Here is a 26,675-nt window from a genome sequence, read left to right as displayed (position 1 = left end):
GAATCTACAAGCTAACATTTGCCCCATTAATGCACAGATATATACATTTTCAAGCTGGATCTATTCAATACGGAGATGAGGAATGTGCAATAAGTTTAATAGTGATTCTGAACAAGTCCTTTATTAGTGTCAGTGTTAGGGTGTGCATGACTGGGCTCTGCACTGTTATCACTTTTGAAAATAATTTTCCCATCTTTTTCATTTTTTGGAATGATAACATGACCTCTAGTGGTAGCATGTGGGATTAACATCCATTAAAAAACACAAGCATTACATTTTTTTAACAGTAATGGTCCCTGTTTATAGCTGACACATATGGCATTATCCCTGTAGCCAACAGGTTCATATATGTAATTCTGGTAAAGAGCTACATGTGCAGGGTAGAAAGTAATACAAATAGATTATATAAGGATATGTTAGTGATGCAAGTGAATTTAGTGCTTTAAATACAGTTAAGCAGGATTTCCATTCCTATTTGCCTTATCCTTATAAAACAAAGCACAAAATGTTTACATTGTTCTGCACTACATTTACTAGATGTGTGCTTTTTAGGTAATTAATACACAAACCAAAACCAGAACAAAACCCAACTGTTGAGCTCAACATACAGCCTGTTTCATTTTTATCTGATAGTGACACATGATCGTCCATATTTATCAAAGATAATAATATTTTTCATCATTTTTAAGTACTAATTTATTCAACCATTCTTTATCCAAGCTCGTTCATTCCAGTACTTGGTCATTGGAGGCCAGAGCCCATGATAGTTCGATAAGGCAGAAGGCAGGATACAATTTTTGAAAAAGGGCTTGCACATCTTGGTCACTATGATGTAATGCCAAAGACATTGGAGTTTAAACTCTGAGGCTGCTTGTTCAGTTCCCAACTCTGTCTCATGTGTGGTTCTGAGCAAGTCATTTTATCTACCTGTGCTTGAACTAAAAATAAATGTACAATTTGGGCTAAAGCACTCAACCTGCACATCTTTAAGAATGTAGGAGGAAAACTCCCTGAAGATGAGGAGAGAATGTGTAAATACTGAACAGCGAATGTCATTTGAGGCAATCGAATTCGTAATGTGATAGTGCCATCCTGCCACCCTCTTATGCTCACAGTAATTTCAGGGCATATTCACACACACATCCAGCCTGACTTATATAAGGCCAGTAAACCCAAAAACTACATCTTTTGAATACTGGAAACCATAGTGACCTGAAAAAGGCTATGTGAAGATGGAGAGAATTAATGAAAACAGCTTTAAAGAAAAAAAGTCTGAGACGCAATCTCTAAATAGATGCCCAGTTTTCCCAGATTACATTCCCTGTTGTCATAGTACTTAGATCAGAGAAGCACAGTCCTTAACTTTCACTCCTTGCTAACTGTGCTACTCACTTTCAAATCAGTGTCAATTTAGATGCCATTGTTGTTGTTTCTTTATTCAATAGAACATACACATAGTGGTGAAGTAGCCATCTTTGGACAGCTTTAATTGTCAGTTTTTACAATTTGTTTTGCTTCTGCCCTTAGACTTTCTTTGCTTTCTGTGGTGGTCTAGGAATGCAGCATTGTACCCACATTTTCTGTTTCAGGCTGTCTGAGAGCTAGAATTTACTAATCAAATTAGACCACAAGACAGAGGTCAACACTTAGTGGGCCAATTAAATATAGGACATGTCCACGTTTTCTCATGCTTGGTCAGTTTAGAGTCACAAATGAATCCAGAGAAATCCTTGAAAACCTGAGGGGAATGTGCACTCTGTAAGTAATAAATGGATTGGCAATTGAACACAGGTCTCTGAAGATATTATGCAGCAGTGCTGTTCAGTGCAGCACTTCGTCGCAGTGTTTGTCATATCTGATTTAGTCATGGTCTAAACCTAACACTACTACATCATTGTCTCAGGGACCTGTATCCCAACCAGTGTGGAGTATTAACAATTATCTTGTATTCTCTTGGATTTTCTCAGGGTACTTAGGTCTCCTCATACATCTTCCTGACATTGGGATAACTGGTTACTCTCAACTGGCTCTGTAATGTCTAGGGTAGGTGTGTAGGTTTTGTGCAGATTGCCATATGATAAGTTGGTGACTCTTTCAGTGTTAGATTTCAGCTTGCTCACAATGTTACTGGAGTAACCTATGGCTTCTGCAATGCTGTAATGAGAAAAGGTAGGCTCAGAATCTGCGTAAAATACTGAATAGTATTAGTCTTGGTCATAATTAACTTCTATATATATAAAATCCAATGTCTGTCTGTCCACTTTTTACAAGAGAACTACTTAACGGATTTAGATCAGGTTTTTTTCTATAATTTGCTTGAACATCATCGTGCTAAGAATCATAGTTTGCTTGCAGGAGCGATATATTCATGCTAATCTGAGACAGAAGCTGCAGGCCGAGGGGAGGGGGACCATAACATCAGGAGTAGAGAGCCGGGCAGGTCCCTCCTCACGGTCCTTTTTCACTACTACGTGGGCGGAGCCACAGGGGACTGCTAGTTCATTATAAAATAAGACAGAAATTTGAGTTATGTAAATCAATCGGCCTATCCTGCCAGCTATGGATTCTGCATCAGTTTGCAGGGATTTGGAGCCCTTTCAAGTGCTAAGTGGGCTAATAGTCCATTACTGGACATACTCATGCATGTGCCTGTACTCACTCATTTCGTTATTTTTTTCTTATAGTAGATAGTGTAATTCTCATCAGGCTCAGAGTACTGTACAAATGTAAAAATATAATAGGGTGTGAAGAAGTGTCTGGCTGGGAAGTGATTTCCAGGGGCAAAGAGGCAACCAGGCTGGTACAAGACATATGGCAGTGAAGGTGAAATACTCAGAAGAGGTAGAGAGACCCACACTGGCAGATGCACAGCAATAAGATATGTCAATGTGGCAAAACAGGAGCTCCTGAAAAGTGGTAGGAAAACAGGCAGTGGCCCCAGTTGGGACAGAGTGAGAGTAATCATTAGAGAGATAGAGATAGAAAGAGGTACCCTGGAAGGATAAAGAGATGTTTGGGATGTTTGACACAAATCTTTAACTTTAAGTGCAGCCAAGATGTTCTTGTAAGAAGCCACACAGCCTGCAAGTGAAAGCACGTAGCTATAAACTAGAAAGCTGGGGCTAGATTGTCAGTTCAAAAGTAGATTCAAGTAGAATTGGCAGGAAGACATTACTGTCCTGGTCATCTGCAATGTTGGCAAGATAGAGTTAACATGTTAACACAGTGGACCAGGGGTTGTCTAACAGACCAAACTCTTGAAGAGCAAAAGAGGTTTTATAGGTGTATGGACAGCAGAAGCCACCAGAGGGAGTTGTAACCTGGTGTCAACTGTAGTAAAATTAAGGCCAACCTTGTTCCGAGGCTTTGCTGGAAAAGACTGGGTCAGTAGTTTTTTTTTTTTTTGCACCAGAGAAGAATACTTATAGGGACTACATTTTCAATGGAAGAAAAAAGAGACAGGTTCATTATAGAGATAATGTACACTCTTTAAAATAAAGGTATCAAAATGGTTCTTCAATGTAATGCAATAGGGGTACCATTTTTGGCTTTCAAAAGAAACATCTAAATGAATGGTCCATAAACTCGTATTTATTTAGATCTGAAACAGGTTCCATAATTAGCCATAAACAGATGAAAACAGATTTGTGAAACAGAGAGAACTTTATTTTTCCCCTTTAGGGCATTTGGCAATGCTACTCACTGGGTTTCTGTTTCCCACTGCATACAATAAAGCAGGCTATGTTCTGGTTTTTTAAGCTGTTAGTATCCTGTAAGGTATCCTCCTATACATTAAAGATTTCTGCTTTGTCCACATATTGGGAACCCTCTGAACGCATTTCATATGCCAAGAACCCTTCCAAAAATGAAATGGTTCTTTGTGAAAAGTAGTTCTACAAGAAACAATACAATCAAGTAAAGTGTCATCATGGTGTTTAGCCCTGTTGCCTGTCGTGTGACACATAGGTCATGTGCATTGTGTCATTGATAAAAATCTGAGAGATATTTTGGGGCAGCACTATTTAACAAAACCTCAACAGACTCAGTATGAATTGGTGGCTGGGATCCAGGAAGTATTGATATTGAAGGCTTCTTATGTAGAGTGGTGATGTCAGGGAGTAGCATTGAGGTGATATAATAGCTATACTGAGCTGCACTGTGTATTATTAATGCAATGAGTACAGGGGTCTCAATAACATCCTTGTTCTTGAGATCACCCTTGAGTAAAGTGTCTACTTTGCAATTATTTTAGATTTCACTATGAGTAAAGATAAGAGTTTTGTGAGTTGGTTTATTAAAATATTTAAACACATATACATGTATATGTCTGTGTGAAGAAGGATTGTGGATGGGGTTAGTCCAGCATGTGACCCCAAACCCTACCCCCACCACCCCTACCCCACTCCTTCAGACAACTCTGTAAATACTAATCAGTGGCATTATTAATAGTTAATGGTGAAAGCAGAAAATTAAGGTAAAGGGCAAATGATGTGTCCAATATACACAAAGACACATATTAGTTTAAACAAACAGGAAAACAAACTAGCTTGAAACTGCTTAATCTAAATAGTCTCCAACAATATTTGTTCATTAATTAATATTTGAACTATGGTCAGTTGACAATTGAGGAAAGGAAAACAAAAACTCCAGTCAGCAGCATCTCTGCTGAAAATACATTTCTGGGTGTTCCACAATCAGTCATAATAAAGGAAGTTGAAAACAAATTCACACACGGTCAGAGTCATGGAGACCATGGCCAGCTGGCTGTCCACCTCTTCCTGAGCCTTCTACCGTAGAGTCTGTGCTGGGCGGTCCATTCTAACAACAGAATCTTTCCATCCTTTGATTCCGAGGTCTCCAGTGTCTCAGATGTCTTTTCCATGGGTAGGAAAACAGATTGGAAGGGGAGCAGTGGCACTAAGTGTCATAGCAGGTTACCAAGAAGAGAAATAGAACAGAGGAGGTTAAGTTCATAATTATTGCAGTACTTATATGTTTGTATACATGACTAGTACACAGTGATTCAAAATGCACAGTTAATGAGCAGCTCTAGTCAGGGTATTCTAGTCTAAAGTAGTTCATCTTCAGCCTGGATTTAAACACCGAGACTGAAGAGGCATTCTCTAATATAGGCAGGCACATCGTTCCACAACACTATGGCCCTGTAGCTAAAAGCTCAACCTCTCACTGTCATTTTATTAATTTTTGGAATATTAGGTAGGCTGCCATCTTGAGATTTTTTGCATTGTTGTGGTTTGCAAGTCATGATAATTAAACAGATTCTACACTATTTAACGCTCTACATGTAAGAAAGAGGATTTTGACATCAGTTCTCAGCCTAAATGTAAGCCCAGTGTAAATTTGTGAGAACTGGAATTGCATAGTCCATACCTTTTAATTTGCTTGATCTTTGTTACAGTAGTAGGGCTGCCAATGGCCAAATATGGAATTTCACAGCTTTGCTAGGCAGAACTTGATTTACCATAAAAATGCCTCATGGAGATGATGGGAGGTGAATCAAAGCCTTGAATTGACTTTTGGGAGGAATAGAGGCCAGAATACAGAGACAAAGATACAGAAGGTTGGTAGGAGAGTATGAGACATGGTGGGACTTGGTTGTAGGCAAACAGTAAAGTCAACTGACTTGATATTCTAATTATCACTTCTTTGTGTTTTCTTATTTAATAAAATGAAATATTGTCATTTGTATAATTTGGTCTTTTTCGCACCGTTCTTTTGTAAGAGAGTTGAAATACCTGCATTGTAAGAGTATATGTAAGTTTTAATGATCATTCAATTTTTCTAATACAGTATAACTTTTTAAGATAGGTAGACTTGAATGGTGTCTACCATTGAATGGTGTTTAAAACACTGAAATCTAAATTCTACAGCTGACTCTCAGAAAGTCACCCAGCTCCCAGAAGTAAGGAGCAAAGAGTACTGTGAATCTACATAGTCCTGGATTCAATTAATGTGAAGGTAAAAATGCAAAGGATGTTGTAAGGACTGCCAATATTGAGACATATCCAACTCCTAATATTACAGAAATAAAAACATCTAGAATTTGACAGCTGGCATTTATATATAATACGTTTGCCATCTTTGTCATAAAAAAGTAAATAACTTGGCCTACATCAGTGGAAATAAAAAATATATACAGCCCATATAAAATGCTGATTAATACATAAATATGTTTCAGATCTGCAATCCTAAATCTGACTTATATTTAACACACTTGGTGCAAATAATTTTTATTGTATTTTATTTGATGTAGGAACTGGAAACTCAAGATTCAGGGTAGAAAATCCTGACATTCTGCCTCATTGTAGGTGGGAAACAAGTAGCTGGAACGAGTGCTCTCGAACCTGTGGAGAAGGTATACAATTTCGGATGGTGCGCTGCTGGAAGATGCTGTCTCCAGGATTGGACAGCTCAGTCTACAGCGACTTGTGTGAACTGGCTGAACTTGAACGACCTTCAGAGAGACGCCCTTGTAAAAACCCTGCCTGTGGCCCCCAGTGGGAAGTGGCAGAATGGGAGGAGGTAGGACTGGTTAAAGAAGTGCTGTGCAAGTCCTTGAATATGGTACCTGCAGTATATAAGTAAAGAGGATTAGTGTTGCACAAGGAAACCTCACACTTAATATAACTGACTTTTTGTATTTATTTGGTAAAGTTTGAGTAAATATGACTGTTCTATGAGTAACTGATGTCCAGCCCAGAGCTGATTCCTAACTTTTTACCAAAGCTGTTGGGATGTGTTTCAACATTTTTTTCCTATAGCAAATTTTCATCCAAAGCATTTAGCTCAACATCCTTCACAAGATGTCAAAAGTAGAAGTAAAAAAAACAAAAAGCAGGTAAGAAAAATAATGAATGAATAGTACATTATACAAAAAATATGTACTGCACATTTACATAAGATAGATATATAATTAAGGGAAGTCGAGTCCTTAAATAATTATAAGACAGACTCATGTAAGTCCCTTTCATTTTAAGCTGTGTGTATTGACTGTATTTACCGTATGAGATGATTTACTGTACATAAGCATGACCACCACTTTGAGTACCTGGGGGGCATCCAAATCTCAGATTGATGATATTTTGGAATTGTTAGGTTAATATATAGGAAAAACAAGTAAGTTAATGTGAATGTGTAACGACCCCTTACCCAGCTGGCAGCTACACTACCAAGACCTGTGGCCTGGATGAATTACTGAGGTGAACCTACAAATACCAAGCTGTACAGTACCTCTAACAAATAATATTTTCCCCTCAATCGACAATTTAAACAAGCACACAAAAGCAGATATGTAAATTAGGTGTATAAATATATTAAATGAAACACAACAACAAAAAAATTCAAATTCCACACGTAGAAAATATATATATATAGATATGTATATCCCTCCACCAAAGCAGCAACGTGAAAACACCATATATACAATAACAAACTCTTTCTTTTGCCCCGTAACGTATAACAAACACAAAACACAAATAACAATAATGAGTGAATACTTAAATGACAATGATCATGAACTTGAGTCCGGGTATATTACTGTCCTGAATACGGATGACTGATCAACAAAGGATGAATGCGTTTGAATCTCCTGGAAAAATGGAACAATCTCACCGTGTTTCCTCGGTGTATGATGGATAATGAAGTCAAACCTCGGTGTTTCTGGTGATGATTGAGCTGACGTGAATCTGGAGAAATGAGAAACAAACTTGATACAAAGCGCGATGTGAAAAATAGCAGGAAATGATGATTCATTGTTGTTGTTAAATGAAATCTCCCGTCTTTCTCCTTCCTCTCTCCTCCCTCTCCTTTCCCTCCTAAACGTTTAAATAGTAAAGAGCTGGATGTAACTGAATGTGAACAGGTGCTTTCCATCCTGGGGCTGTGGTATCTCTCCCTCATCCGTCCCCTCTGCACTTATGGGGACAACAATCACTGATCTATAATAATAAAAGGCAAAGCCCTCACTGACTGACTGACTCACTGACTCATCACTAATTCTCCAACTTCCCATGTAGGTAGAAAGCTGAAATTTGGCAGACTTATTCCTTACAGCTTACTTACAAAAGTTAAGCAGGTTTCATTTCGAAATTCTACACGTAACGGTCATAACGGTCGACAACGTCTGCCATGTTGAACTTTCTTATTTATGGCCCCATCTTCACGAAATTTGGTAGGCGGCTTCCCTGCGCTAACCGAAACCGATGTACTTACTTATTTCGATGGTATGACGCCACTGTCGGCCGCCATACTGAACTTTCCAACGTCACCAATTTTCAAACTTCCCGTGTAGGTAGAAGGCTGACCCCATCTTCACGAAATTTGGTAGGTGGCTTCCCTGCGCTAACCAAAACCGATGTACGTACTTATTTCGGTGGTATGACGCCACTGTCAGCCGCCATATTGAATTTTCCAAACGTCACTAATTCTCCAACTTCCTGTGTAGGTAGAAGGCTGAAATTTGGCAGACCCATTCCTTACAGCTTACTTACAAAAGTTAAGCAGGTTTCATTTCGAAATTCTACGCGTAACGGTCATAACGATCAACAACGTCCACCATATTGAACTTTCTTATTTATGGCCCCATCTTCACGAAATTTGGTAGGCAGCTTCTCTGCGCTAACCGAAACCAATGTACATACTTATTTCAGTGGTATGACGCCACTGTCAGCCGCCATATTGAACTTTCCAATGTCACTAATTCTCCAACTTCCTGTGTAGGTAGAAGGCTGAAATTTGGTACTTATTTCGGTGGTATGATGCCACTGTCGGCCGCCATATTGAACTTTTAACGGAAACCGATGTCCATACTTATTTTGTTGGTATGACACCACTGTCGGCCGCCATATTGAACTTACCAACGTCACTAATTCTCCAACTTCCCGTGTAGGTAGAAGGCTGAAATTTGGCAAGCCCATTCCTTACAGCTTACTTACAACAATTAAGCAGGTTTCATTTCGAAATTCTACGCGTAACGCTCATAACGGTCAACAACGTCCGCCAAGTTGAACTTTCTTATTTACGGCCCCATCTTCACGAAATTTGGTAGGTGGCTTCCCTGAGCTAACCGAAACCAATGTACGTACTTATTTCGGTGGTATGACGCCACTGTCAGCCGCCATATTGAATTTTCCAACATCACAAATTCTCCAACTTCCCGTATAGGTAGAAGGGTGAAATTTGGCAGGCTCATTCCTTACAGCTTACTTACAAAAATTAAGCAGGTTTCATTTCGAAATTCTATGCGTAATGGTCATAATGGTCAACAACGTCCGCCATGTTGAACTTTCTTATTTATGGCCCCATCTTCTCGAAATTTGGTAGGCGGCTTCCCTGCACTAACTGAAACCAAACTTGCCTTTTTCTTTTATATAGTATAGAGAGGTGTGTTCGCTGACGATATGAGCACCTTTTGGGGACAGTCGCGGTGGGTCTTGCGTAGACTGGTGAGACGTCCCTGCCATTAATCGGCTGTGATGGCACTGTCAGTCCTCCACTCCTGTGCGTGTCTTCATAATCCAAGCTGACGACCTCATAATCGTATACGTGCAAAAGAAAGTGTGAATCGCCTTAATATTAGTTTGCCGCAGTGTAGAAAAGGGGTCCCGTGTTTGCACTTGTCTGGGCTATAGCTCAGGGGGAGGATGAAAAAAATTAAAAGTGCTCACTTTGACTTAAGGCAGAAGCACAGTCAGCGTCTCAAAGGCCGGCACAGCTATGCGCGCATGCCGGCTGCTCGACTTTCGCTGGGCTGGAGACCCCATTTTTTGCAGACTCATTCACGTGATCAAAAGTCTCAGCGCTCTTTGGAGGTCATACATATATATATATATATATATATATATATATATATATATATATATATATATATATATATATATATATATATATATATATATATATAGCAAAATACTCATACGCGGAGAAGTAGTGTGTTAAAGAAGTAATGAAAAAGAAAAGGAAACATTTTAATAATAACGTAACATGATTGACATTGTCATGAGTGTTGCTGTCATATATATGCCTGCCTAAATAAGTCACCCTCACTTCGCTCTTACTTTTTTACCATTCATTTAATCATGGCTAGTGGCGGAAAATTATAAAATGGAAGGAGGATTACACTGAGTATGGCTTTACCAAAACAATTATTGAGGGCGAATCGATTATTCATAAAGCTTGAATTGGTGATCTGTTTTTCTGTGTTAACCTCATATTTTTTCATACTTCTTCTCAAACCAAGGGGGTGCGAGGGTAAAATGAATCGAGAAGAAAAAGGAAACATTTTAAAAATAAAGTAACACGATTGTCAATGTAACCTTTTGTAAGTAGTTCCGGGAGGATTCAGTGTGGAGAAACTCTAGAGACAGCGTGTGTATTAACTTGTGGATTTTTCTGTGAGTATTTGGTGGCAGTGTGACGAAGTTGCTTCGGAAGACGGCGTTAGCTGCGGAGCTCAGCTCAGAGCGGAATGAGGTGAATGGGAGGAGAGAAGATGACGTGACTCCCCCACCCGCCTTAACTCTCAATCCACCACAAACACAGTCTCTCGGAATTTGCATAAGCACAGCCCTTCACGTGCAATTTTAACTTAGTTACAAAGTGATCAAAACTCTCGTTTATATCCTGTTTCCTGTGTTAAACTTGTATCCCGCATTACCCATGGGCATGACAATCGCCAGTGGCAGCCTGTCTATGAACTTAATTTAAAGTTTAGGTTTACACCTTGCTTTGTTTCCGAAGTAGCAGCACTCATGAATATGGTTGTATATGTCAGTCGCTCGCTTCTTATTGTTTTGCTGCCTTCTCAATTATATAATGCATGTTTTCTTCAGCACTTTTTGGAGGTTTCAGCCTTCTACCTACACGGGAACTTGGAGAATTAGTGATGAGTCAGTGAGTGAGTGAGTGAGTGAGTGAGTCAGGCAGTCAGTCAGGGCTTTGCCTTTTATTAGTATAGATAACACAGCTGTCAACAATATAATTTATTTCCTGTAGAATAGCATGGACAATTTTGTATTAAAATTAATGTTCAGCTTTACCTGCACTTTCATACACCTTACAAATGTTCACTTAGTTTTGCAATTTGTTAATTATAAATTGATAAATAGATTTTACACAGTATATGAGAATTTCTATTATTATTATTACAAATTAAGTTATTAGTCCTGGGACAGATCTTTGACTCACCCAATATAACTAATTGCATAATATCTCCTTGCTTTATCTTTGATTGCAGTGAAATTGTTTAAAATATAACTAATAACTGTAGTTTGGTCCAGAACGGTATGAATTCATATTTTGAAAATTTAAGTAAACAATACTTTTTCTGATGATAATTTCTGTTAATTAGAGGTAAAGCTTATTAGTCTCTAAATACTGAGATGCGTTTTTTCTTGTGGACTCGAGACTGGATTAGAGATACTGCAAACATTTCCATCATCAAAGTACCATTAATAATCAATTCCTATCAGCACATGTGTTTTGTCAATGCATGTATTATTTGTAAGCACAATTAACTCTCCTGTTTACATGTTTTGTTTTTCCTTTCTTATTTATCTATCTGAGGCATGTGATTTGTTTCCTATTTTGTAATCAATTTTTTTGAAATATACATTTAGTTCATTTTTCTGTTCTCCTAATAGTTCAGTGATTCTTCTTGTTTAATCCTGCAAACAACACCTTTTGATTGTAGATTAGCACAGTTCCTCAATTGTAATGCATGAATGTTCTTTATTCCTGTAATTGTGGAGCAGTACTACAGATCAGTTCCTAAGTTCTTGAAATGCTAAGAATTTTGTAGAGTGAGCCTTTTAGTCAGGTAATTGAGATTTTGCCTCTCGTTTCACTAGAAATTTGCTAAATTAAATGTCCTTAATTGTTATTTCAAGGTTCCCACCTTCTCTGTGCTTGCCCTTTTTCTTGAATGTATGATATATTAAATACAAAAAAAATGTTTGAAATAATAAGAAAAAGTGTACAGGTAATTTCAATAAAAATTTCAGATAATAGAAATCAGCTAACAACATTTATCTTGACTCAGATTATCAAAAATAAACTCTGGTTAAGGTTCTAATTGAGAACACTGTTGTTAAACACCTGCCTGTTTGGGTCATGTGTTCTCAAAATGTCTCTAGCTAAGACCGTATTGGAATATATCCATCCATCCATCCATCCATTATCCAACCTGCTATATCCTAACTACAGGGTCATGGGGGTTTGCTGGAGCCAATCCCAGCCAACATAGGGCACAAGGCAGGAAACAAACCCAGGGCAGGGCACCAGCCCACAGAAGGGCACACACACACACACACACACACACACACACACACACACACAGCACACACTAGGGACAATTTAGGATCACCAGTGCACCTAACCTGCATGTCTTCTGACTGTGGGAGGAAACCGGAGCACCCGGAGAAAACCCACGCAGACATGGGGAGAACATGCAAACTCCGCGCAGAGAGGACCCAGGAAGTGAACCGGGTCCCCTAACTGCGAGGTAGCAGTACAACCCACCATGCCACCCTTATTGGAATATATTGTTCTCTTATCTTTTACATGGTTTTGAATGCACAATATTTTCTAAACCTCTAACAGCACTATTTGGAGCAAAGCTCAGTAGGATTTCAATACTTAGATTAATATATTGTGGTGACCATATTGCTACCATGTTGCCTTGCATATCTGGAGGAAACCTAACTCACCTGCCATAACCAATTGGGAAAAACAACAAAGTAAAAGATCAAAAAACCTCTTTAGAATATGGCAGAAATTTATTAATTTTGTTCCTAATAAATTTTTTTTATACTCTATGTAAAGCGACCTTGGGTTTGTGAGAGGCGCTCAATAAATATAACATTATTATTATTTTATTATTAATAATGAAGATCCTCCTAATGCCTTAAAAACTATGAGAGCAGAAACGTCAGATCTCAGTTTAACTATATTGTCTGATTTTTTTTTAATTTATTCATCATAATGCAATGTATAAACCTAATTAAATATTAAGGAAACAACAATAAGGAGAATTTGAAAATGTGTCTTCTGATGGTTTGCTTTAATTTCTTTTCACCTTTGAATAGTGTCTTGCGAAGTGTGGAGAAAGAACCACAGTGAGTCGGGAAGTGAGATGTTCAGAAGATGAAAAATTGTGCGATCCATCAACGAGACCAGCGGATACCAAGAACTGCACTGGTCCGCCTTGTGACCGACAGTGGACTGTCTCTGATTGGGGACCGGTGAGCAATCTTAAGAATATCTGAGTGTAACTGGATAACTGACAGATTGCCTCAGTAAAAACGGAGAGTAACCAGATAATGTATAGAACCAGATGTGTGATGGGGGAGAAGAAAGGTAAATAAAACCTTAAAAATAATTAAACATAAAGGAAAATAAAAATATGAATTTTTTGTAAATGACATATTTGTTAACAATAGAAAAAGGTAAATGCTTATACACATTATGGTATTTGTAACATTTTGGGGTTCTTCTCAATTTTAAAGAGTGCTTTATACCTGTGAGACTTCACAGATCAAGGAGACTGAGTTCAATTTAGTGTGCAGATTTTGTATTCTCTCTTTATCTCCAAGGGTTTTTTTCTTCGCGTGCACCAGTTTTCCTCCCATGACATACAGAGCAGGTTGATTGTGATTTAATATTAGGTTGGTATAAGTTATTTGTGAGTGTTTGTGTAAATGTGCCTGAGAATATATGTGAGTCCAGAGTTGGTTTCTACCTTGCATTCATTGCTGCCAGGAAAGATGTTTGCTCTGTGCATTCTCGAATTGAATTAATATGTTCACTAAACAGATTAATGGACTTTGCCCAATATTTATTAGGTAATTTTGTTAAAATAATGCAATTTTACCCTGTTATGTTTAAATGCCACCCTTTAGTTTGGTGGCATTCCTACATGACCTTTTGGTGAATACACCATGCTATACAGTTTAAGGACAAAAGAAATACACAAAATACAAATTAGATTTATATATATATTTATATATTAATTGTATTTCCAGTGCTCAGGCCCATGTGGACAGGGTAAAATGATACGTCATGTGTATTGCAAGACATCAGATGGCAAAGTGGTGCCAGAGTCTCAGTGCAATCAAGAGAACAAGCCATTGGCTATCCACCCCTGTGGAGAGAAAGAGTGTCCACCAAGCTGGATTGCACAGGACTGGGAGAAGGTAAGCGAGTATTGATTGAACTTAAAGGCAAGGGAAGCATTTCTGAATTTCTAAGGCAGATAAACTGTAGAAAGTGTACTAAACTTTAATTTGCAGCATTATTTTTGTGCTATTTTTGCTTTTGTTTGAAATATGAAATTAGAAATTGTGTATGAAGTATCACTATACTTCTGAGGCAGACAATAACTGTGTGCAGTGTTCAAAATGCTGCCAAACCACTACTTTAACCAGCCTCTCAATAATTGCACCTCACACAATGTCTATATAGCCCATCATTCTTTTGGCAATCTGCTTTTGGGTGATTTCTGGGGTTGCACACTTTTTAAACGAAAAAGTCACCCTCACCTTATGCAATTTTATCCTACATAAATCTGTCAGCGGGTGCCAGGTTGGTACCAAGATGACCCTGGACATGGTAAATTCCCCATGAATTATCCTCTGTAATAAATCTTTAATTAGAATTTGAATTTTACTCACAAGCACCGCCATTTTGTGGAGCCATTGATGGATGTAAACTGTATTGTTTATTGTTGTGATGCTTGCTTCTGTTCACATTACACAGACCACATGGTGCACATTGTCATCATGTTCTGCCTAAGTAAGATGGCAGCATACTGCAATTTGATATGTTAGTGTTGGATCAAATTCTGAAAAAGAAAACAAAAAAATTACTTAAAGAGTAAAGCTAATTAGGGTCAAAGAAAACCTGTTTGTATTACAAACTTTTTTGCAAGATTATTTTCAAGTTTTAATTAGTGTTTAGTGGTTTGGCCCGATAATCTGTTCAAATAAGATGGCAGCACATTACGCAACTTCTGGTTGTTGGGGACATCAGACTTATTGGGTACATTTTCTAGATCTTGTGGTTGGAGGGTTATTCATGTGTACAGGCAAGTGATGTACATACTCCCACTTCTTTAATCGATGGCCAGATGGTCAAATGTGGAGTTTAAGCCTCGGAAGAGGTGTTATGTAGTATTTAGACTGATTTAAACATAGTTTTGTTTTGTGGTTTTGATCTCTTTTTTGATAATGTGACACATGGTTAGTTAATCACATGACCAAGATTGTTGTTCACTTGGTAACACAGTAAGTGACAATATAAATACAGTGCTGATTATACTGTATACTCCCTTGTTCTCTGATGAGTTTAAAGTTGTTTGTAATAGTTGTAATTAGCTTTCAAACAAGTAGGCTCCAGTGGTAGGAATTATGTTTTGGTTGCTATCATTTTTCTGGATTTTTTTTTCATTTTTGTCTTGGAGCTTCAGTTATTAGTTTCTCAGTTTTGTTTGGTTTCCACAGTATTCTTATTATGACTTGTTCTGTTCTTGGCTTTTTCTACTTTGATCATCTCTTTTATATATATATATATATATATATATATATATATATATATATATATATACAGGCATCTTCACATGTCCTTAGCAAAGACTGGTCTTACTGAGATGCTGGTGATGTCAAACTGCACAACTGTCGGTCACAGGAATGAACCACAACTGCCCCTGGCTCATTAAGATTATGTTAATGACTGAAAATAGCATCAAATATTGTAAACCATGATGGGGGCTTTGGCTTTTTTGAAACTCGGACTATAACTTTGTTTTTACTACAGTTTTGTTGTAAGCAACTTTAACCAGGGCTACCCAGCTTATGAAAATATAGCAATTTTATCAAATGTATCCTTATATATAATTTGCTACTATTCGTATGTATGGTGTTTGTGTCAGTACCCCGTATGTATGGGGTTCGCATCAATACATCAACTCAATACAAGTTAGAACCATACAATGGGACTCTGCCTCTGTAGTTAGAACATAACGTGGCAAACTCGGACACAGTATTGCATGATTGGCTAAGAATGTTCGAATGCTTCAGTGACCCTGCTGAACGACTGAGTATAGTAAGTCGGTGTTGGTTCGAGCAGATAACAGTAAGTTTGGTTGGTTTTTCGAACGTTGGTTTGGTGGGGCGTACTTTCCAGGACTAACATCGTCGACTGACTTAAACCCTTTGACAGCTCCGGAACCGTAAGTAGTTTAGAACGTATCGCCATTTGCTTTGTACGTCATAATCTATCTTTGGGCAGTTCGGTTTTGGCATCCGTCCTTCTGACATCTATTGGCAAAATGAGTAATGACGGCTGGGTATTAACAACGGTCATTGTTTAAATTTTAGCCGATCTCAGATCTAAAATAACCACGCCAACATAATTATTACTCCGACTCTGATTAGAGTCGTATAATACGGTTTGTTTTGAAAATTTGTTTGCTGGAAAAATCAAATGAGGTGCGCCAAAGAGCTGAGTTCACGTCTTGCTGCCCTGTTTAAACAGGAAGCTCTTCATTACTTCGGCCGAAAAGGTCTATTTTAAGCACAAATCAGTGCCATGATAACAAAATCATTTCAAGGACTTAACAAAAATAATTCTTTGCAGAGAAAGTATGGATTTCACAAACATAGAATTTGAAGTCCGATTCGATCGGGCTCCCAGTCACTAGTACTAATATAATTTAATTTTTATAGCAATTCTACATGGGCCATAACTATCAGAGAGAATATCTTTTGGGAGTATGACTGTATTAATTATAGTTCTGAATATACAGTTATAATTTTGCATACACTAGATCAGGGGTCTCCAACTCCAGTCTTGGAGGGCTACTGTGGCTGCAGGTTTTCATTCTAACCCTTTTCTTAATTAGTGACCATATTTTGCTGCTAATTAACTCTGTGCCTTGATTTTAACACATTCACAACTTAAGACTCAAGCCCCTTAATTATTTCTTTTTTTCCTTAATTAGCAACCAAACAATACTAAGGCACAAAATGAACCAACACATAAACAACAACCTGCGTCCATCACACAATAACTGAAAATAAATTAAGGTGAAGGCCTCAGTAATGTTGATCTGCTCAGGTCCACGGAACATTTTGGTAGCGCTCTTAAAAAAGAAAATCAACAGTTTAGGAAATATCTGTCATGGCAAAATAAGCGCCATGGAATTAAAGAACAGGATTAATTAGCAACGAGAATTGGCTTCAAATTAAGAAACTGAATGAAGGTTGGAGTTTGAGGCCCCAACTTAGTTGGTCATCTGTTGGCTCACTTCACATCAAATTTATGTTTAGGTGCTGTTTATGAAAAAAAAGAATCAATTCAGCGGTTACAGTCTCAAGAAAAGTCAATTAAAATAAAGGGAAATAGTTAATTAGCAGCAAAAACTGGTCACTAATTAAGAAAAGAGTTAGAATGAAAACTTGCAGCCACAGTAGCTCTCCAGGAGTGGAACTGGAGACCCCTGCACTTGATAATACTGATCATTATGAAAGACAGAATCACTGTTTATATTCAGTATTTTTTTAAAATGATAAAGTGATGGTCACTCATTCATTTTTCTCTAGTGCAACACAACGTGTGGGCGAGGTGTCAAAAAGCGGACAGTCCTGTGCATGGGAATCTCAGGAGGAAGAAATAAAATTCAGAAGCCTGAGGACTGTGATGCTGCTCAGAAGCCAGTGGAGGAAAGTACGTGTTTTGAGAGGCCTTGCTTTAAGTGGTACACTACTCCATGGTCAGAGGTGAGCATGCATGTGGTTTGTTAGTATTTCATTTTGAAAGAAATTCCTTGTGTATACCACATTACAGCATTTCATGTATATAATACAAGAGTTATACACTAGCATATACTATACTTTTTAACAAGTAGACCTCAAGGAGTTTGTGATTTTGTTAAATTCACCGATTACAATAAGCTTTTGCGTTCAAGCCCAGCTTCTTCCCTACTGTATGATGCTGCAGAAGATCTAAAGTTGTGCTATGTTAATGGTGTGAGCCATAAGTTTTTTAATTTAATCATGAAACCCTATTTTTGCTTGATCCTACAGTGGCTACACAGACATTTAATGTTTAAGTACATAAGTTGTCTGAGAAAGTGTCAGATGTAGTAGACATTTTCTTAGAAAATAGTGTGAAACATCCTGACTTCCTTCTAAAATCTTGTAAGTGGAACTGTGGTGTAAATTGAACAAGTAATAGGTCCTCATGCTAACTTGGTTTCTTCCTCATATCTACTACTACTGTTCTTTGTTATTTTTTGTTAGAATGTATACACACTCTTGCTTCCATTTTAAATAGATTGAGGTGAGAAGGTTAAATCACATCGATAGTAAAAGATGCCAACTCTGTAAAAGGTATGGCAGCAACTATCCAAACACACCACAGAATGTTGGTAATCATGGCGAAAACTCACCCAAGATGGCACTATAGTGATACCAGAATCATAACAGTAGAGTAAATATCTAATTTTTAAAAATGCTTCACAACTCCCAAAAATAAAATAAATGGTCCCAGAATGAAGATTAATCACACGAAAGTTGTACTACAAATAACTCAGAGCTGAGGTTTAAGAGGGCATCTTTGCAACAAACCAGGAGAGTTTGAAGTTGGGCATGAAGTAGTGGCAACAGCTTTTCAGGCAGGAAGAAAGAAAGGTCAGAGTGGCTTGCAGAAAACAAAGGGTAGCTAAAGGAGTTTGTGATTGGTAGTTACTTAGTAGTACTTGGTAGTCGGAAGTCAGGACAGCCACATAATGAAGCTTAAAAGACATACTACAACAGTTTAGGAAGCCGTTTGAGGCATTAGAGCTCTATTAATAAGCTTGTTGTCAGATCAACATACATTTTCTTGTGCCTCCTTAGTGTTTCTGAGTTTGGAGGCAGCTCATGAATGCCTCCTAAAGACCCCTAAACTGTATATATATAGTAGAGGCTAGAGAAAAATTAATACAGTATGGCACTATAATATTTTTAATCACATCAGTTGTAGTATTTTAGTATCATAACCCAAGTATCATGTTAATATTGTATTGGGGTTTCCCTGTCAATTCTCATCAATACTACAATATATGTGAACAGCTGAAACAAAAGCCTTCTTGTAATGCACTATGGTTTGGTGTTAATTTGCTCTACCTGCAATGTAATTAAGACAAAACTTTAACCAATGAAAAGAACCAGGAGATAGTCCACAATTGTAGTCAATAAAGGAGAGCAAAGAATCAACACTGGGGTTACAGAAAATGTTTAAGTCAAATACAGAACAAAAAAACATAGTCTGAAAAACACACAAATGTCCTGAAAATGTTTCCAGAACATTCCTAAGCAAGTAAAAAATGTTTCACAGAATGTCAAAATGTCAAAGTTGTGAGGCCTTGAAAACTGAGCCACAAAGCAGGCCAGCCTCCTAACCAGCCATCCCAGTTAAGATACACTTCGAGGCAGCCTGAGTACCTACTTCACTGACTAGATTTGATCTACACTGCACCAAATGGAGCTTCGGCTTCACAAGTGTAATAATAATGGCAAGGTCCCAAAAATATTCAAAATGCCCCACAAGAGAGGGGATTACCACCAAACTCTGGCCTGTGCAATAAATTGGCAAATTAAATAATATTAAGGAGGATTTTATTCTCAGAAATGAAAAAGGCAAATAATAAAATTTTAAACAAATATCAAAAAGGCAAATGGAATTTCCTAAAAGACAATAATACAATAATCAAAAATGCAAAAATTCAAGAAAATTAAGAAAGTGAAAGGGCATACTTACAACAAAATTCTGCACACCAAAGTATATTGGAAAGAAACATAAGGAACTCACTTTCCCAATCTACTTTTATAGCACCATGACTGAACCAAATAAGAGAAATGAAGAGAGGTTTGAAACCAGGAATTGATAACTGGTTGAAGATCAAAAGTTGTTACCATGACGACAGAGAAATAAAAAAATGACTAAGCCAAAACTCATTGTAGAAAAGGACACACGAAAATCAAAAACAGAAAATCTAAGTTAAATTACATGAGACATTGCAAAGATTTTATTTTCTTTTTTTTATCCAAACACAGATTACACCGCTTGGCAACCAGGACTATTGTCTTGACTACTGATTCACAAAATAGTGGCAGACATTGAAAAACAAAACAGCAATATTATAAATAAGATATGTAACAGAAAATAAAATCCATCCCTTCTTGGAGACAAAAAATTCTCCCAGAAACTTAACACAAATGTAATTAATTAAAATTCAATTTCTGCTAAAAAGACTCGGGCAGTCAAGAACATAACTGTAATAGTAATATTCACAACATATACAGTAGACTGGGGGTGACTCTTTACAGGAAAGGTAATGGTGGCACTGCCTATTGGTGGTCTACCCACAAAACATAACAAAAATTACAAAAAAATAGAAAAAAAATAACAGGTAAAACAAAAAATAACATGGGAATGTATAATAAGATTAATAATAAATATAAATAACAATATAAGTAGAAACAATTTTAGTCAGTAATTAAAAAAGAGCAAAATAGTTTAAAAAAAATTAAATATAAGTCAGGGAAGGAACACTGGCTTAAACATAACACCTGCACAACTAGGAAGTGTTGATCTGATGACTTTGCAGGCCATGAGGTGGCAATACCATCAGCAATGATATATACAATATCATTCAAAATTGCAGCTTGTGGGAGAGAACAAAACTGTGGTATGCAATAACATTAAAAAAATAGTCCCCAAATCATATAGTATTCCACAAAATAAATTAATAATCACGTTTTTACATATCCTAACCCTCCTATCAAAAAGAATAAAGACAATTCTTGGCCCACAGCCCTAGCCCAGAAATCAAAAAATGCCCAGGAGCATGGCATTATTATAGAAAAGTTAAGGTCCTATATAAAATAAAATGTCATTGTTAATTATATACATAAAGTACTTTGTATATAAATGTATATCTGCTTTGTCGCTTGTAGTTTCTGGCACATTTTTGTCCCTGTTGGAGACTGACTTCCATGTCTTCTTTTAATAGTGCTCAAAAACCTGTGGAGTTGGGATGCGTATAAGAGATGTGAAATGCTACCAAGGTAGAGAAGCTGTAAAAGGCTGTGACCCCCTAACAAAGCCTGTAGCTAAACACACATGTGATCTGCAATCTTGCCCTACTGAGGCCCCAGGTATGAAGCTGACATTTGAATCTACTTCCTATTTTCTAATTCAGATTAATATGATGACTTCTTCAAATCAATATACTATGAATTGCAATTGTCATACACCAAAGGACGGATGTCTGCCATTCAGCTGCTGTTCAAATTTGTGAAAAATATATATATTTTTTAATTTGTATGACATATGGGGCTGTTAAAAAAAATAGCAGTGTACTACTGACCTATATATTCCATAAGGCATATACCTATTCCTCTATTTTCATGTCTTTTCATTAATTTTATTTCCTTTTTATTCTAATACAGGCTCAAAGGGCAAAAGCATCTACACGTGTGGCATTAGGTGCAGGGCAGAAGTAAAGCTGGACTAGACAGCTGTCCCACACTATCTATTATTTTAAGTACAGTAATTGTGGAAAGTGCCCCATTGTGTATTTATAATCATTTACATAGCCCTGAACTATTTTAATGAATACACTGTGATGGACAGCCTTCCCTTCTAGGGTTTGGTTGTGCTTTGCAGCAGCCCAAAACAAGAATGTGCTATTCAGAAAATGTTAATGTTGGTTATTGGATAGATCAATTTTAATATGCACATGTTATTTTACAGGGCTCATGAAGGTTATATGAATTGCTCAAGATCACATACAGCCAAAACAACTTGAGCCAAAACCATTATAGTTTAAAGTCAATAGGGACTTCAGGGTCATTCAGGGACTGGGAAGGAGGTATCCATTAAATCTTTTAAATCAAAAAAATATTTATGGATAAAAGTAATCCCACCTCCATACCGCAGTGTAAATTTTTAGTGAAATTAAAGACTTTCTTTCAGTATCCTTCAGTTTTCTCTATTCATTAAAAAGCTTTATTTCATTATGAGTTTTTAAGAATTCTAAATATTTATGCAAGCTGCATTTTACATATTTTTATTTTTCGTAAGTTTTTTCAATATCTCTTTTGTTATGTGTGGGGTTTTCTTCAATTACACTATAAATGAAAAATGGCCTTGAGTGAGTGATTGTAGGATCATAGGTTTTGTTTAATATAAAGTATCTATCTATCTATCTATCTATCTATCTATCTATCTATCTATCTATCTATCTATCTATCTATCTATCTATCTATCTATCTATATATCTATTTACTAAGCTACAATGTTTTGAGTCTTGGTACCCTTTTTGGGGCTGGTCTGCGCCCAGCACCCAAAACAGACATGGCCCCTGTTGACTAAGTACTGGATATTGTGGGTGATGAATGAATAGAAGCTCTGAGATAATAAATATACTGTGTAAAGAGGAGGCAAAGCAAAGTTAAAGAGTGCCACCCTGGGTAAACCCCATATATTGTCTGACAGCACACAATCAAAATGCAGAGATATCTTTTCAGACTTGAGTTCAAGACAGAACTGAAGTAGGTTGTAGCCATCTTGATTATATAGGTCTTGGAAATTAAGGTGAGGGTCCCGGAGGGAGGACAATGGAAGTGATGTCAACACTGAAGTGGCTGTTAGGCTTCCATTTTTCAGAGGGAGGAAGAGAGAAGGCATTGGACCACAGTGCCAAACCTTGGCTTGGCAGGTTATTACCATCATCTGAGCAACTATGCTGTCCCCCATGTTCATGTGCGTGACAAATGGATGACCTGCATTAATTTGGCCACACTTAAAGGGGCTTTTGATATGTGTAGGAATAGAGGATGTTGCTCTTGGGGAAAATCCTTCACATCTTAAACTGAATAAAAGTTTTATTTGTGTTTCATTTAGTTATGGAAGGACTGCTTTTATTCAAAGTAACTTACTAAACAAAATATTTGCTAATTGTTTTGCTGTTTTTGTAGTGTGTGCATTGGCAGATCTGCTGTTTTCTTGAGCAAAGCGTTTACCTCCATATGCTACAATTGTGAAAATATGCAAAATGATTTTATAACATTTCACTAGTTAAGCCCTAAATTGCAACTGAAATAAAACTTGTTTGTTTGCCACTTTATTGTGTATGCTGTTTAAGTTATATTGAGTCCAAAGTGGCAAATGAATAAAAACAACAGACAACATTGATTTCATACTGGCAGAGCACAGACATTTAAATCACACTTGGTCAATTCTCATTTGATGCCCCCTAGCTTTGATATACTATTGTGTTTGATGGTATAGTGATGGATACCCCTAAATCAAAGTTTGCCCATTGTCTGGTGTGAGTTTGTATGTTCTTCTTGTGTCAGGGTAGATTTACTCCTAGCTCTATACACTCCTCCAACAACTGAAGGATATAGATATTAGATTAAGTGGCCACCTAAAATTGTCCCTGGGTGAGTTAATGTAGGTGTGTGAGTGACCCTACTCCAGAAATGTACTCCAACCTTAAACCCTGATTCATCATCAGCGTAATGGCCTGAGTAATGTCCTATTCTGTGTTTGGGCCTACCTTGTACCATCAGGTTCCAATCACTCCCTTTTTAAATAACATTTAGTTTTGACTGTTTGCCAGAATTCTACTTAATAATATAATACTATGACATATGTGTTCTGAGCTTATTCAGTTCAGGAAGACAGGAGTTTTGAGGTAAGGTATATCTACTCAGTAATCCTGGCATTGAAAAGTGGTAAAGTGTTTCATGTTGTTTAGCACATGCAAGCAAGAATTTCACTGTACTCTGTACCCATGAAAATAATGACCCTATAATCCCAATTATAATTGAATGATTATCCATCCATCCATCCATACGTCCATTATCCAACCCGCTATATCCTAACTACAGGGTCACGAGGGTCTGCCAGCCAACACAGGGCGCAAGGCAGGAAACAAATCCCAGGCAGGACGCCAGCCCACCGCAGGGCACGTACACACACACACCAAGCACACACTAGGGACAATTTAGAATCACCAATGCACCTAACCTGCATGTCCTTGGACTGTGGGAGGAAACCCATGCAGACACGGGGAGAACATGCAAACTCCACACAGGGAGGACCTGGGATGCGAACCTGGGTCTCCTAACTGCGAGGCATAATTGAATGATTAGGTCCAGAAAGTGAAAAGTTGGACTTTGAAGATTTTGTAAACTAAAGTTAAACGTGCTTTCTTTTTCAGACTATTAGCTGTATTTTTGTCACATCTTTGTCATTGTTTTTCACTGTTTCTACAGATGAAAGTTGTCAGGACCAGCCCAACACTAACTGTTCTCTTGCACTCAAAGTGAATTTATGCAGTCACTGGTACTACAGCAAAGCCTGTTGCCGCTCATGTCGATCTATGCTGTCTTCATAATAACCACTCTAGCCTTGAGTCTGCTTCGCCACCTGCCTTGGACCACATGCTGCTTAAACATATCTCTTCTCAGCCTATGAGCTGCATCAGGTCATTCTGTGTCTAAATCTTATTAGCACTTTATGCAGGTAACATTTTTAGTGTAAAATAATCTCAAAAGACAGTGGGAGCTGAGTCTCTCATGGACTCCTTTGAAAGGATACTTAATACTTGTCTTTCATTCACCATGAGTGAAAGCAGCTATGGTTCAAATGAGGATAAAGTTCTGATTTAAAGTATAAGCCTAAAGGTTACCCATGAAATTCAGACTCATGCACTGAGGAGAATTGTTTTTTTCATAGAAATGATCCTGTTTATAATGTAGATCTTTGTAAGAAAATGAACATTTTCAGATTGTTGTATATTTTTGGTATTGAGTGAAAGGTGTTACATGTGACAAACTGAACAATGCTCAAAACGATAGTTTACAACATAACATGCTAAACAGATTCTCCCATAGTTTTGTATTTCTCCAGTTGTATTATAGTAGATACTTTTAAAAGAAAATGTAATTATTTCTTTACATTTTGAACTGTGCTACTAAAGTGAATGTCAATGCAGTACTTGAAATGGTTTCCTTACAATTCCAGAGTTCTCGATTCAAACCCTTGCCTTGTTTGCCTCTGTGCACAGTTTACATACCTCTTCTCTGTTTACATCCTAAAAACACGCAGATTAGAATGATCAATGATTCAATACTGGCCTTGTATGAGTGACTGTGCACTGTGATGGAAAGGCATCTTTGTCCAGGGTGCTCCTGCCTTTTACCCAGTAGTATTGACAAAGGTTGGCTTCCCACAAAATTTATTGAAATAAACCAATTTGGACATGAAGGTGCAGTTGATCCAAAGTGTTTTACAGAAGATCCACTTGTGAACTTTACCTGAAATGTATCCCAGTTAATTGGCTTTATGATTGACTGATGCTCTTCATGACCACGACAGCTGGCAATAGACTCTGGATTCTTGCTAACCTGAATTAGATTAAGTGAGTTTGTTATTAGCCTAATTTGAAGTTAGGTTGTTAGTTTATTTTGGTAAACATTTTAAACAGTAATATTAATAATAAGTTATATACTTGTAAAGCTATTTGAAATAATGTTAAGTATAGAAAGTTGCTCTAGAAAGTAAAGTTTGTTAGTCTGTCTTCCCTTGAATTACACAAAAGTCAGGCAGAGGCAGCCATGGTTTACTGGTTTGAGGAGTAAATCGTAAACTTAAGGGGTCACCTTTAGGTACTTGCAGACTTGTCTGGAATCAAACTGCAAACGTATGTACAAATACAATTTATAAAAAGTCAGTTTGTTTCATTAGTTTATAGAATTAGCCACACACTTCATTTACATTTTTTTAAAGAAAGGTAACCTTTATGCTGTTCTACATTAATAATTTGTATAAAATAATGTATTAATATAATTTACTAGTTTGTTCTATGTATTTATGTGAATTACGTGCAAGAAAGTAATTTTTACATAATATATTCAATATACATATAATTTTTAAATTGTAATAAACACCTTTGTATTTTAAGAAGCAGGAATATTTATGAAACCTCTTTGAATCCTGGAATATCATTTGTCATGTAAGACATTCTTAAACATTTGTTAAAATGGATAAAGCTTTGTGAAACATTGTACAATGTTTGGAATAAATTATTTTAAGTAAGCAATTCAGCTTGCTCACTATATCTGTTGCAATTATCCAGGGCTGTATATAGGTTCAGCAAAAGTTCTCATTTAGTCGTATATGCTGTCAAATGGAAAGCCTAAGATTAGTTTAATCCATCTTGTTTTTATGACCAGTTTTATTAGATAGTTACATTGAACCGTAAAGTAACATTTAAGTAAGTGCTCAGTATATTAAGGCTCACAGAACTTTGACACAGTGCCCTATAAATATTTATTTAGACTCAAAACTTGATGCAGCTTTATTTTCTCTTGCCTTAGTCTGCTTTCTATGGAACAAGAAAGAATCATTTTGTATATTCTGCATACTGCTCAATGGGAATTTTGTAAAATGATAACAAATCTTTTATTAGAGCAATCATATGAACAGCTCCACTATGAAGCAATTAATTTTTGACAGTATTAGAAGTGGAGAGCCTAAGGTTGGTTTTGACACATTAAATTCTTGGGATATTATGTAAGTCATTGCTTCGAGGAATATCATAA

General features: G+C 37.1%; 1 protein-coding gene across 4 annotated transcripts in view; it reads left to right on the top strand.

The window, feature by feature from the left end:
• Positions 1–25,869, top strand: part of adamtsl2 (ADAMTS-like 2) — a 137,131-nt gene extending 111,262 nt beyond the window's left edge. For all 4 annotated transcript variants that reach the window (XM_039762755.1, XM_039762753.1, XM_039762754.1 and 1 more), the window contains 6 exons: positions 6,330–6,543; positions 13,104–13,259; positions 14,040–14,210; positions 17,616–17,792; positions 21,071–21,215; positions 24,345–25,869. In XM_039762755.1, the coding sequence (XP_039618689.1) occupies positions 6,330–6,543; positions 13,104–13,259; positions 14,040–14,210; positions 17,616–17,792; positions 21,071–21,215; positions 24,345–24,466 (985 nt within the window). In that variant the 3' untranslated portion in view covers positions 24,467–25,869. The remainder of the gene's footprint in view (positions 1–6,329; positions 6,544–13,103; positions 13,260–14,039; positions 14,211–17,615; positions 17,793–21,070; positions 21,216–24,344) is intronic.
• The last annotated feature ends 806 nt before the right edge of the window (positions 25,870–26,675 follow it).

This window comes from Polypterus senegalus, chromosome 9, assembly GCF_016835505.1.
Source record: "Polypterus senegalus isolate Bchr_013 chromosome 9, ASM1683550v1, whole genome shotgun sequence".
NCBI classification, from domain to species: domain Eukaryota; kingdom Metazoa; phylum Chordata; class Cladistia; order Polypteriformes; family Polypteridae; genus Polypterus; species Polypterus senegalus.
The sequence above is the reverse complement of the archived record's forward strand: the minus strand, read 5'-3'. Positions and strand labels throughout refer to the sequence as shown.